Genomic DNA, 14,752 nt, shown 5'->3' on the forward strand with positions numbered 1-14,752 from the left:
CTACACATTTCATGCACAAAGCCAGACTGGGTGGGCTCAGAACCAGGAGTGTGCAAACACAGGGGTGCCTGGCTTTTTGCAGCAGGATGAGGCGTCATTTCCACAGCAGAAGTTTGAACTAGCACGTTCTACCTACTGAAAGACCTACTGATGGCAGCCAGTCCACACCAGTCGGCCTCACTGGGAGAGGTTTTACCTACTTCTCACAGAGAAAGGCCACAGAGGCTGAATCCTAAATAGGGGAAGTATTTACTTACACATCTGAGAATGAAAGTGTTTAGGATTCATCCACCTCTCTGTCACTTCCCACCTGCTGACTTCACTGGTAATGCGCCAGCTTTTATTGATCTTAAAACTTACTGGTGAGACACTCTAAGTGACACAAGGGATGATCTATGCCTGCATACCTGCTGCAACTGTAAAATGCCTAACATCTAAGCAAGTGCAAAATGTCCAAAGATGCTGCCTGCCAGTCCTTTGATATGCAACCATACAAGTCTCTACAATCTAGAGCACAGCCTGAAAACTTCTGGCAAGAGATTAGCAGGGCCATCCGTATGCATTTTCCTCAGGAGGTGCCCTTCTCAAGTTTAAGTACCACAATTATTCTTCACTTTAGAGGCTGGCTGACTTGAGATATTGCAGTATCAGACTGCCCATTCAGGTGGTCTGGCTGGGATAAGCACCTGAACTATTCACTCTGGCAATTTGTGATCAAACAGCCTTCTTGAAACTAAGCATTACCGGGAGTAACAAACCTCTGAGCAGAAAAGAAAAAGCCAACCTAGCTTACAAAGGCCTATCGTACCTAAAAGCCCCATCACTTCCTAATGACAACTTTGGCACAACAATCTTCTCAGATATCAGAAATGCATGCCTGGCATCCTCACAAAGTGAGTACACACTCCTTTGAGCCTTCAGATCTTCTCACTTCCCACTCACTCAAGTCACTTTCGTAAACTAGCTATATCAGAAGGATGAGCACCAAGAACTAAGAGTGATCAGACAAGATACAAAGAGTTTTAAGAGGTGGTTATCTTGGCCACTGCTCTGCTGTATTTTATTTACTAGCATCCTGCAGAACTAAAACAACATACTTATAAATTTCCTCAAAGCAGTCTCAGAGACAGCAGTAGCAAATCACCAATTTCCTCCTCTTCTACCATTAGTTCTATGGAATTTCAGTTGCAATAACAAAGCCAGAGATGCACAACAGACCTGGCTGACACTTTGCTAGTTTTATCTTCTTTACTTCTTTCCCATTCCACGACCTGCAAACCAACCTAATCTTCCATACATTTGCATCTGACTTCAAAAATACACTTCATCCTACTACTTCACATGTATTTTTAGTGATGACATAAAATTAATCTTTCCACCAAGCTTTGTACTCTTTGTCTTTTGGAAATAAAATTCACCCACCTCATCTTTAAACACCTTGCCATGTTCTTCACATCCAGGTAAACTCCGTATAAATTCAGAGACCTGTCACCAAAGCATACAAAAGATCTAGTAAGACAGGTGTCTTCTTGAAGCAGTCTTGAAGTTTGACAATCATTAAAGTTTTTTAGCTATTGTTTTTACAGCCTTATATTAGGTGTTCCACCTTCTATAAGCACATGGAGTCATGCAGCTGGGTGTTTAAGGACAGGATTCACAAAATCTGCAAACTAAAAAAGCACCTGCCACTCCTGTCCACGGGACATCTAAGAGTGGGATACACTACTCCCTCAAAACTCAGGTTATTCTATCCATGCAGTTCCAGAACCATGAATCTCTTGGTGAATCACTTCTCACAAATGGTTGCTGTCTTCCTCTTCTTTATTCTTTACAGCACAGAGATTAGCAAATCCTTTTTCCAAGTTCATGCTTCTTTTTTCTCCGATTAGAGGAGATCCAACAGTCCCAGCTGCAGAAAACTGCCTTAGTCACAGGTACTTCTGAAAGTAAAGCAGGCACTAGACCCTGTCTGTCCAAGCATTGTTACATACTTGAAGAGTGACTCTAATGTTGAAATCAGGTGTCATGGCCTGACCATACCTACACCGTTCCTCTCTGCACTATATTCTCACTCTCCAAAACAGTGTGCCACATCCAAACAATGCAACAGAAATAGCTCCATGGTCCATGCTGACCCCTAAACCATTCCTGCAAAATGTTTGTGTGGGTGCTGGGTGTTAGCTGTGTAGACCTTAAGCACCTGATCTGCTGGGTCATATATTTAGCACTTTTCTTTCCCTTTTTAACCCCAGTGAATATATGTGTATACATATCTATTTATCTATACGTATACCTAACTATACAGATATGAATTAATACTTACTGCTTCTAGAGCTGGATGGCAGCTGAAGAGGTGTTTTGGGGATCTGTAACATTAGGTCTGGCTGACTCTAATTGTCTGAGTATTAATGCATTATTGTTAATTTATGGGGTTAATTTAAAGCTCTGAATCAACCAAGACTTCAAGAGCAGTGGCAGTGAGACAGAAGATACAGGGGCAACCTACCTCATCTGTACTCCACTTAGAAACTTTACTGGCTGGGATCCCAGCTACACTTGGAAGGAGCTTGCTCTGCTGTTCCCAGCGCAAGGGTAGGCCAGGGATTTGCAATTTGGAAGACACAATAACGGGTTGAGAAAGAAGCCTCTGCGTGTTGGGTTCTTCGACATCTTCAACAACAGGAAGCAAGAAACAAGCATTAAATCCCTCAGTCAGTGAGGAGAGCAGTCACAGTAAAAGCACCTCATTTCTATTTATAGATATAGGTGTCCCTACACAAGTTGTACAGTTTTGCTTACACCAGAATTAGAGAAGTACCATGACTGTTCTTCCTCTAGTATGACTGTGATTATATTGGCTTTACATAAATGTAACTACTCTTACATGGAAAAAGTATCTTCCAACACAATATAACCCTATGCCAACACATCGTTGGCATACCACACAATAGGTCAAATAATCTTCAATATTTTGATACAATAAATTACACCCACATTTAATAGTTGCATAGTAGTATAAGAACTAACTTAATTCCAGGGCTGAACTGTTATAACTTCATCAGAAGCAGCGCTGCACTGCTACTTCAAAGTGAATCAGTTGTACAGTTCCAGCCCACACAACATTTATGCCTCATCCATGACAAAATGTTTTTCAGTTCTTCTGAGGAAAAACCACAAATGTCTACAAATTCCCTGCTCCCACTTTAACTAAATGTTATATTCCAAATAAAACATTCAACTCCTCCGCGCTGCTATGGGATTTTTTTTAATTTTATTTTTTTTTTTTTTACAAGGTTATTTCCCTTTTTATCTCACTTACCCATAATGGAAGGAATGAGCTCCCATCCCACCCGTCTCAAGGTAATGTACCAGGTGGGAGGGTGGCTTCAGCCACATGCTGCTGTGGCTGCTGCTGTCACTGCTGCTGTCTGCAGAGCAGCAGCAGTTGCAGATGTGCGTAGGAGGAAAGAGTGAAGAGGCATGCCTCAAATGATGTCAAACTGCGTAAGACAACTACGTTCATTTAGATCCATTGCAAATGCAAAAGCAACATGCCTGCTATCAACTCAGGCCTGAATGCTTCCCACTTGCCCAGTAAAATTGTAGAAAAACTTTTCATTCAGAAATGAATTCCAGATAGCCAATGAAGAACTTATGCCTAATACTCCTTACTAACATGGCTTCATGCAATCACTCCAAAATCCTTGTGCTATTTTTGTCTGGATCGCTCACTTGTATTACAGCTCCATTATATTTCCATTTTTGGGAAGTTGCTGTTATTCACAGCTCTTCCTACCCTTACTGTTCTAGTTTGCATACTTTTATGCCCAACAACTAGGGCACAAATTCCTATTATAGATTTTTTTGCCAGCACAGTGGGATGGTCTAGAATATATAATGTGACCAATATAGGATGTGATTACATTTTCATGTGTTGTTCTGCTCCTCCAAATTAGATTTTTGTTACTTTCAAGATTTATCCTCATTTTATATCAATGACCATTATTCAGAAGTTGACTCTTAAGCCATTTAGTCCATATTGTCAGCCCAGTGATTAGATTTTTAAAGAGCCCTTAATTTTTTCCAACATCATGCTCTTACTCTTGGAAGAGAGTTCCCTAAATGTCTGTTTACGCTTCACTGTTGTTCTTCAAACATTCCTTAGAGCTTCTACTACTACTAAAAATCTCAGTGAGAAAGGAAAGTTTTGTAAGGCAGGAAGCATGATGAAGGTAGAACCTATTTTACCAAATAGTATCTTTCTCATTGTTCCCTAGAATCCCCTCCCCATCCTTACCCCATTTTTTTCTTTCTAAAAAAGGTCTCTTAAGAGTCAAAAGTATAAGTATTTAGTTATTTTTCTGTTTTGCATTTGCAAAACTTATAATATATTGATACTGTAAAATAAATAGACAACACTCCATTGCACTCCATTTTTGCACACATTTAAACATATGTATACATAAGAGCATACAGGTACATGCATAGCGAGTAGCAGCACTGACAGCTAAGGTTACCTATCTATCCCATACGTCTATTTTCAATAGTTTACAGCTGTGTCAAACCCTAAAAGTTCCAGATGAAAAATCTGTGCTGGGCATCTGTCCATGCTGTGTGTTTTTGTAAAGCTTCAAGCAAACACAGGTCAGCTGGTTATGAATGAGGTCAGCAGGAAAAAAGTTCACTAACGTGCCACTGCATAATGCGAAACCTTGTACTCCATCTGTCCACATTCAAGAGCTCTATTTAGTGACATGGAAAGGAATGCAGTGCCTAATGCCTTTGAGGACGTGGTTAAAACCGCCTCTGCTTCTCAGGCTGTGTGCTATCTGCCTCACAGGTAAGATGAGCAGCACAAAAAGGAGCATGTTAAGTGTCAATTCACCCAACTGGATGGAGGAAAAGAAAAAGAGTCTCCAACCCCAACTCTGAAGAAGGTGTAGCATCCCTGACAGCATGAAGTTTAGGTTTAGCGTGGGTAACTTCTTGCAAAAAACCAGTGCAAAGCAAAGTCATTTGGCTACAATCTATGTCTGTAATACCAGACATCTAAAAGTTCTCCCTCCCTCATGCTCTGGTATTCCTCAGTCTGTAAGCCCTGCTTCCCATAGAAAGGCTATCTGTGTTAGAGGGCCAGAGAAAATATGTGATCTACTCCAATTTATGTCTCAATTTGGACATTTAGGAGAACAGTAACTTGAGGTGCACCATGGGTTAGCCGGTTTCATCACAGAGCCACAAAGAGCTCCTTGAACTGTGTAGCTGAAGAAACAAAATCTGCTTGCCAGCTCCATGCCAGACAGCAGAGCCAGATGCAGGAAGTTCACATTTTTAACCCTGGCCACTGTTCTTCTCTGCTCACGTTTTGCTTCAGCATCAGCCCACCTGCCTCTATATTCTTCATACTTAATGTCACCTTGTTATCCTTCTCCCTGAACCGTATCTTCCTTAATTCACCTCTATCTTCTTCGTGAGTCACCTTTCAACAAAATATAACCTACTGTTTCAAAGAAGCTAAGTGGCAAACACTTTCTGACATTAACAAGAGACCGTTAACAGTTCATTCCCTCCTGCATGTCCAAGGTCCTAGCATGTATCATGTTCTTCAGCACAGGATTTGTGTCTGCAAAAAAAAAAAGCTATTATGAAGGGGCCATGATTGCAGTTGAGTTCTTTATCTCCAAGTAATCTTTCTCCAAAAAATGGAAGATGGCAGTACACATTTTATAAAGTACCAGTAGAGAACTGGTCAAGTGAGTACGGCAAAAGTAGGCTGAAGAATAATAATGGAAGTGACATGCAGAAAAAATAGGGCAATAAGCACAGGTACCAGTAGTCACAGTTCACAGAAGTCTGCACAACTGCAATTATTTTAGCTTGAGCTTACCATGACTATGATAGCAAAAACTCATTGATCCGCTTTCATCCTAAAGATTAAGTATTATGGCACATTTAAGTAATAATGGCACAAAATTATGTGTATAAAAAGGAGGTAAAAAGGATAACTTTGTTAAACAATAATGTAAGAAAGCGTTCTAGTTTTATAAATCTAATTAAGCAAGACCCTATGCAGAAATGTATTCTAGTAAGCAGAGCTTGTTGGTGAAATTTTATCCAAATAGTCAATTCTGTCGAACTTTAAATGCTTAGAATAAAAAAAAAAGAATTGCAGACAATTTTAAATGCTCCAAACTATTTGATTTTGAATTTTTCATATTGTGTTATATAATGCAAAGTCAACATCAAAACTGTATGTTTCCATTCTGCTGAAACAAAATACTTCAAATGACCAAAAAGCCTCTTTCTTTCATCTCCTTTAGAGAGATTCTTCTTTTAATGCTTCATTTTCTCCAGAACTCCGAACTACATCATGTTTCAAAACACCATAACAGTCCGGATTTTGTACATCTTTTGCATAGCTCCTGTAATAGATGGAAGCTTTCATACTTCACACGCTCTTCAGAGTGCCTCTTAGATCTATCTGAAAAGCACTGCAGACAAATGATGTACCAGAGGTTAATAATTAAAAATTATACACTACCTTAATTTATCTTTATGCAATGCTCTAATAGTCTCAAAGAATTTCCTGGGTTTTACAAGGATGAGCTCACTTAAAAGGTAAGAAATGTAGCCCTTAAAGAACCACAGTTACTGAAGTCCCAAGATTTTCTATGAAACCCTTACAAATTTTGTGTTGCAAAACAAATTGACAAAGAAAAAAATCTAAACATTTAAGGAATTAAATTATGAAATTAAGACATTTAGCTTCTCATTGAACTTGCACGAGTTAATAAAATTATTGCAGCAAAAGCTGCACTGAGACGATGCACTGACTCAGTCCAATAACTAGCCTGACACACTAAGTTTCACACATGCAAAATAATCATCAAGTCTGTGACATTCTGCATTTGTGCTATCTTCTTTTCAAACAATGAGGACAAAAATGAACAGCTACCTCAAATCTGTCCAACTGGATCAGTGGACAGTCAAGAGTTTGGACACAGCAGTACACACAAACACACAGAATCACTGAACCAAAGAAAAGTCCACTTTGGAAGGGACCTTTGGAGAGCACACGATGCAACCTTCTGTTAAGAGGAAAGCATTAGACTAAGTTATCCAGGGCCCTGTCAAGCCAAGTCCTAAATATTTCCAGCATGAGAGATTCCACCTCTTTTCTGTGAAGCCTATTCCAATTCTCCTCACTGTGAGGAGTTTCTTCCTTATATTCAGACAGAACTTCCCCTGAAGCAACTTATGTCCGTTTCCTTTTTTTCCCCCACCACTGTGCATGCTGGAGCAGAGGGTACCTCCGTCTTTACAACTACCTTTGTGTTACTGGAAAACTGCGACTAGATTCTTCCAAACCTTTCCTTCCCAAATTCCTTCAACCTTTCTTCATACATCAAGTCCTTCAACCACCTAATAATCTTGGTAGCCCTCTGTTGGACTGTCTCTAGTTTTTAAGTGAAGTGAAAGTTTTAGCCATTCATCTCTAACACTCATGAAAAAGAAAGCACCCGTTCTGCATATGGGCTGCTGGAAAGTACCAGACTGCACAACAGACTGAGGTTGGGTTGAGTAAGTCACCTTAACTTTGCATTATGCCTGTAATGTGTAAATGCTTTTACTTTCTTCAATACACTTTTGAAGCAATAAGCAAACATTAAACAATCTGAGTTGTAAAGGTATAATTACCTATTTTTAAAAGTCAGTGGAACAATATTCTTGAAACGAAACTCTTTATACCAGTATTTATTTTGCACTCATCTTTTTAAGTTCCTGGCAAAGCCTTTGATGATTACAAGATAAAGAAACACAGTGTTGAAAGTGTCTCTGTCACACCAAAAATGTGGAAAATAAGTTGCAATGCAGTTTCATGAAGAATTTCAAGGAATATCACACTCCTTTAGTTCTGCAGATTTTAATATGAAACTAATGAAGTACTGCCAATTTACCTTTAATTTCATTTGAAACGAGCAGCTTATTTTCTGTTTCCTCTTCTTCACACTCTCTGTTCTTTACAGAGTCCTTTGTTTGTAGTACTCCGCTGAGGAAAATAAGATGTTCAGTTTTTGTTAATACATCATAAAAATCACTAAGCATGATGACATCGCTTGCTAACAATGCTATTAACACACCGGGATTCCCACAAAAAGGTTGTTGTATCATCATAAAATAAAAAAAGAGAGGGTCTAATTTCTGACTTAGATGGCATGACTACTGACATGAATTCTGCAATGAAGGCAATGAGTAGTCTAAGATTATGTAAACCATATCAATACACTTTACTTCATAACTGAAACTGGAAAAATATATAAATGAAGCCGGTGGATGTGTCTACAGCAGAAGATGGGGAGAGCAAAGAACACATATATCTGCATCTCCTACAAAGCCTTACTGGTTATCCAGGCCATTTTCAGGAGCTGTCTGAAACAACATTTACTCCTTTTCCTCTGCCCAACCTTCATCTCCACCCCACCCCACCTCCTGTACTATCCCGACACACCGCTGTGCAGCTGTCAATGATCCCACTGAAAAGATCTGTGTTCTTTTGTTACTGTTTTTGCATTACTTCCTCTCCAGCTAAGAGAGCCGCTCTTTTCCTGCTGACTGTGGCTGCTCCCTCAGCTTTGCCAGCCCAAACATTTGCAAAGAGGGAATGCCTTACCCCTATTGAGAAAAATGGGGCAAGAGAGGTGGAGTAAGAGAACTTATCAAAGGGGGATGGGTGTATGTGCATCATAAAGTCAGTCCTGGGAAGTTCCTTTTCAAACTCTGCCTTCACAAGGTATTTCCAGCCTGGTTTCTAACAGAAATGATGCTTATATGAACTTGCTGACATCGTGCATGTATTTATTTCCTTCTGCTTTTAAGAACTTGAGAACACTTTGGCCAATTCTTACTAAACCTTTATAGATGCAAAGCTCTCAGAGATACTAAGTACATAATGAACATTTTCTAAAAACAGGCACCAGACAGAATGATCTTAAAGTCAAGACTACAAAAAAGCCCACCACATGAACTCCGACTTTACTATCTACCAGAGAAGCAAACAAGAACCCACTTACAAATATCCCAAACACAGATAAGAAGCCCAACTAGAGCTACCACCTTGTTAGACATCAAGATTAGCTAACCTCAAAACACAAATCCACAGAGAAACAGACCAGTTTAGTTCAATTGTTTACACTTATACTGTTAAATACAATTATATATTTAATACTATTTGTACTATTAAATACATGTAAGAATTTGGGAATAAATCATCCGGGAGATGCAAGTTCACCAACATCAACAGAAATATATTTAACACACCATTAATAGTTCAAAATGAACACAACAAATTGGAAAATCCAACCTTTGTAGTACAGTAAGACACAAATAATAATGGTATGATAAGCAGTGCCAGTGGAATGCAGGCATGCCTTCTTGTGCTATAAAGGACTTCTCCACAGTATCTTCCTCAGAAATACCACCTGCATTTATTTACTTAAAAATTATTTTCTTAACCTCCACAAACACAGAAAACTTCTAAAGTAAGATGCTACAAAGGAGTGCAATTAATTACAAAGCCAAAGTAAGTGATTATTGTAATTCAACATAAGGGAGATCACCAAAACCTGTGAGGAAACATGTATCTTCCTATTTTTTGAGGACAATTTTCATAGCAACATACAGCCAGAAATTTTATCTCACTAGTTAAATACAAGTTAGTACTATGAATTGAAGGGCTTGGGGAAGGGGATGGAAGAGAAATTGAATTTTCTTTTAAGAGGTAGTACCATTTGATTCCCAAGCCTGACTGTTCACCTTCTTTAATTGTAAGTATTTCCAGAATGGAATTCCTATTACAGTGACAGTCTTCTGCTACTCTGAAGCTAGTATAAAGATGCTTTCAAATTAAAATTGAATATGCTGTAGGCATATAATTTTTACATTGAATTTTCGCCTTAGGAGCATTCCAGAGGGACAGACTTCAGTTTTTACACACATTTTTGCAAACCAAAATCTTCCAGTATATTTGTTTGTATGCACAGATACCTCCTACTAGTTTAAAAACAAACAAAAAAAAGAGTAACTGGAAATTAGCCAAGTACCACTTAGATTTAACACAACAAAATAAATCTCATGTTTGGCTTCATATGTGGTTGGTTCCTCAATCAAGGACATCTATGAAACAAAATATTACCCAGAATATGAAGGTATACAGAACTGTACTGAAGTCAAACATAATTAAATCCACACTATAAGCTCAGCAGTTAAAGAGCACACAAGTATACACATCTGTGTCTTCAATTATGCATGTGTACTTTGAATACACTTCTAAAAAGATCCACTGGGTATTGCAATAACCAGATGCTCAATATTTTATAACTCTAGCAGTTCACGTATACCTAATGTGAACACTATTTTTTGTGCCTTTTTCAATGGAAGTTTATGTATCCAGCATAGCCAGAGAAGACTTTTAGTTGAATAAAGAATGCAGAAAGCTAGATGGTAAAATGTAGATAGTCAGTGCATTCAAATACAAACTGCAAAGCTTCTGGGTAGTTCAAAGTTGGCACGAGGTTGTTATTCTCCGAATGAAAATGACTCAATACAGTGAACAGATAGCACATGTATTGGTTATTTTGGGTCTTCATAAAGATAATATTTGTACATATACAATAAGGTATTTGTACACAGAGGTAGGGAAGAAGGATCTCAACTTCCAATAATTTCTCTTTCTTGTAGTATTTTTCCTCTCCTCTCTGATACGCATTTCTTATTTCTTAAATACATTGTGACACACCCCTATTTCTAATAGAAAAACAACTGAAGAACTTCCATCTCCCCACTGCTTCCAAGAGTTCCATGAACAAATCACCGTACTGCATTGCTTGGTAAGCTGCATTTTAAACTGACTATCTGCAGACAACATAAATTGAAAGGAACTGATAGTTACCCAGGTGCCTTCTTTTCTTTCACATCACATAACAGGGGCTTCTTGCAAGGAGATTTACTTTCTGCATCTTCCTCCTTAGTTGTTTCTGATACAGTTTTCCCAGATGATCGATTGTGAGCTGAAGATTTCATACCTATGTGACCAGGGCTGGGGCATTTTCCATCACTGTTTAAAACAAATTAACAAAATGTTTAAAACTGAGAGCAGCTGAGTTGTTATTCAACTTAATTGCTCTATGGGTAAAGAGTCATTAGTGTATCTGAAGAAACACAAGCGTTTCCTTTGTTTTAAGAAACAAAAGAATTTGCACCAACAAAATTGTATACCTGGGATTTTCAGAGCTCTCTTTCCCATGATATCAAAGGTAAAACATTCAGGCAATTCAACAGGAATAGGATTTGCCTAACATTATTTTTGGATAACAAGCTATCCACTTCAAACATTTGTAACACAAGAAAACTGTGAAGTATCATTTTCCTCCTATCCCTTCTCTACCTTCCATGATACACCACTATGCAGTTGCGACCCGTTCAAAATGTTATGCAGTCACTTAATTGGGACAATGAAAAAAGCAGCACTTGACACTGTCCCTGCCACAGAGAACACTGCTCAAACTGTTACTGGCTTCACCGGGATGCTACCCAGGCTACCTGTCAGAGGGTAATTAAGTCACTTTGGATTTCTGCAACCCTACACTTATAAGAACAATCGAACCAGGCAGAGCTCTTCGACAGCTGAAGATTTTGGTTTTTAAAGCATGAAGCTGCAACTGTCCCCGAGAATGTCATTTAAAATACCATCTATTGAAAATACATGGTCATTACAGTGGGAACTGGAAATCTTCTCTACAAACATTCGTATTTTCACATTTACATTAATGTAGCCCTTGAAAAGAATCGAAAGTCTCTCTTTTCCTTTCCTTCTTAAATTCTCTATGTATCCTCACAGCCCAAAACAAGCACAGGAGTTGGTGTCCACAATTCCTGACAGAAAATCATCATCTGGGTCTCACATCCCTTTGTTTTTTCACAGTGCTCCTGCTAGAAGCATCAGCTGTTACAGACTTCAGAATCGTTCCTGCAAAACTCACTCCAAGTAATTTGATTCCACACTCCCACAATAACAACAGAATTTGTCATGTCTATTCTTGAAAGAACAACATTAATTTACAGTCATGTCAATAAGGCCACCCCAGCAAACGAAAGAAACACAAATAAATTATTTTCTTAAGTTAAGCCAACTGGCAAACAACCCATTTTAAATTCCAATTAGTAGTCTAGATAGTTACACTGAAGACAAAACCAAACTCATTAAATCATACATAGTAAAATCAATATCAGTCTTTGACAGCTTGGTGACCTTTTCGATAAGCACCCATGAAAACATTTCTTCCCTGTAAATGAAAACGTAGATTAATAGGCAAGCCTTTCTGAAACCATTCAGCCATTACACAACTACAGATTATGTGGCAGAACACTGAAATAAAGTACTGCTGTTAGTCACGGACATCACTTCAATTGTAATTACTTGATTACAGGAGAGGTGGATCTTTCACTTGATTCCACTTTTCTGTTCCTGGGGACAGGACTGGCTGCAGGCATCTCCCCGCTCAACCGGTCAGGTAAGAGGCTTTCTTTGTTCAAGTTCATCTCTGAATACGGGCAGCTGACTGCACTGCAAGTTGAAGAAAAGAAATACCTCTTTATTCTTAGGCATTATTGACTTTACTCAACTCAAATGAAATAACATCAGAGACCAGTTTTCTAGAAGCAGATGCAATCAATTAATATAAAGATTAGAGAAAAATGCAGTAGTAGACATACTTTAAAATGTTAATAAATCCACTGATTAAAAACCACAACCTGAATGTTTTTCCCATTTCCTTTTGACAGAAACTTATGTAACACAAATTGTATTAATTTATATTAAAGCATGCAGTCTTGAAAATTGCTTGCTGAATGTTTAGCCTGCTTTCTCATGCCTTTAACAGTATTTTATACATAATACACAAGATGCCTCTGACTATACCCACCTCTCTCCAAACAAAATCATAGTTATGATTTTTTTTATATGGGGAATCCCAAGGGAATCCCATGGTTATCTTTCTTGCAAAGGAAGGTATTTCTATTACGTAATGTCCACACAGAAGCTGCATTACAAGGGCACAGTATGAGGAATGGCGCACACCCTCTTGCTGCAGCAAATGCCCCATCTTCACAAATACCATTTTGTGATAGTCTTGTGATGTAGTCCTTCCTATTATTCAACATCCTCTATTTCACTACACTCCAAGTAGAGACAGAGAGAATTGGACATTGTGCTTTCATAATGACTTCTAAATATGACTAACAAATGTGAAAGTCATCTCCCACAAGATATAGGAAAGGGAGGAACAGCAACACAATACACACTGGGCTCAACTAGGATTTTGTCTTTAGAAGAATGCAATGCAATGTTCAACTGATTAGTCAGGCTACATACTCACACTTCAAAGATAGTATCACAAATTCTGAAAGGTACATATATGCCACGACAGAGAATAACACCTAACTCAGTTTTCAAATCTCTATTTAAGGTACAGGAGAGGCTATACTAAACATAACGCTCTACTTGTGGTTCATGAGCCATGACACTAACTATAATCTAAAATTATGCTTTCCTACTCACCTGCATTATTACATGGACCTCTACAATAGTAAAATATAAAAAAAAAGTCCTAGGATTTCATTTATTCTTTTCAAGAATATAACTATCTGCCTTTCCATAAACCACTGCAATGTTGTATGTTTCACTGATTGTTACGTGCATGATTTCCAAACTGTCTAACGAAAACAAGTCTACCTTGCCAGCCACATGCCTTGTCACCTCCAAATTACAAAAACTAAATAGAAAACCAAGATTTGATTATCATGTTAGTTTTACAAAGCACAGAATTAAAAAAAAAAAAAGGCCTTTTATTCAAAATACCCCATACATTCTCCTTTTCCTTTACCGATGAAGCTTTGGATTCGCAGCATGTGTGAATCAACTCCTATCACAAGATTGGACCAATATTAGTAATCTAATTTTGGTCTTACCAACAAAAAGTTGGTGAAAATTCTCAGCACTAGCATAAAAGGAGAAAATTCCTTAAGGCTACACAGGCCAAGTCAGTCAGTCCTTGCTGGGGTTATTGGCACAGAAGTCCAATGACACATCTGATTTTGGCAGTTGGTTCATTTGAAAACAAGTCAGTGTCAATATTTTTTTTTTTATCCTTGTATAGGTGTGCTGTTCTCAATTATGAAGGAAAAACATGCCAGCAGAATGTGATTTCTGCTTTCCTAATCAAGATGAGACCCCCGTTTAAGGCCATTCCAAGCAGATGGTTTACCACAACAGCCTGTACAGTGTTCTCAAGGGACATACAGCCATCCATCCCCAGATGATCTACACGGGACAGTTATATTTGCTGCCTTCTGAGGAACTGGGTGGTAGTCCCAGCACCTCCTCTGAGACACAGGCACTGAAGTTTTTTGCCCCAAGAACCTTCATACCAGAAGTTTACATAGCAGAGTAAGATATAGCCAAATGAGTGGCTGGACTCTGAAGCACTACACTTGAAATAGCATATTTTTTTGTTAATGAAAATGTTTTAAAAGACATAGAACAGAATATACAAAGAAAAATTTATCTTGGAGCATTTAAGTTTTATTTCTAATTTCTCTTAAGCAGCATCTGGCATTTTATTTTAGATATATTTATATACCTCTAGTTACATTTATTTTTCAACCTACTGGTTTTGACAGTATTAGGAATAGCCTC

General features: G+C 38.3%; 1 protein-coding gene across 1 annotated transcript in view; it reads right to left on the bottom strand.

The window, feature by feature from the left end:
- The window catches only part of L3MBTL3 (L3MBTL histone methyl-lysine binding protein 3), a 76,398-nt gene that overhangs the window by 2,882 nt on the left and 58,764 nt on the right, over positions 1-14,752 (bottom strand). The window contains exons 16-20 of the mRNA XM_082480801.1: positions 12,476-12,622; positions 10,949-11,113; positions 7,959-8,050; positions 2,507-2,670; positions 1,423-1,485 (exon numbers count right to left, since the gene is read on the bottom strand). Coding sequence (XP_082336927.1) covers positions 1,423-1,485; positions 2,507-2,670; positions 7,959-8,050; positions 10,949-11,113; positions 12,476-12,622 — 631 coding nt within the window. The remainder of the gene's footprint in view (positions 1-1,422; positions 1,486-2,506; positions 2,671-7,958; positions 8,051-10,948; positions 11,114-12,475; positions 12,623-14,752) is intronic.

Source organism: Vanellus vanellus (genome assembly GCF_965231255.1).
Source record: "Vanellus vanellus genome assembly, chromosome: 3".
NCBI classification, from domain to species: Eukaryota; Metazoa; Chordata; class Aves; order Charadriiformes; family Charadriidae; genus Vanellus; species Vanellus vanellus.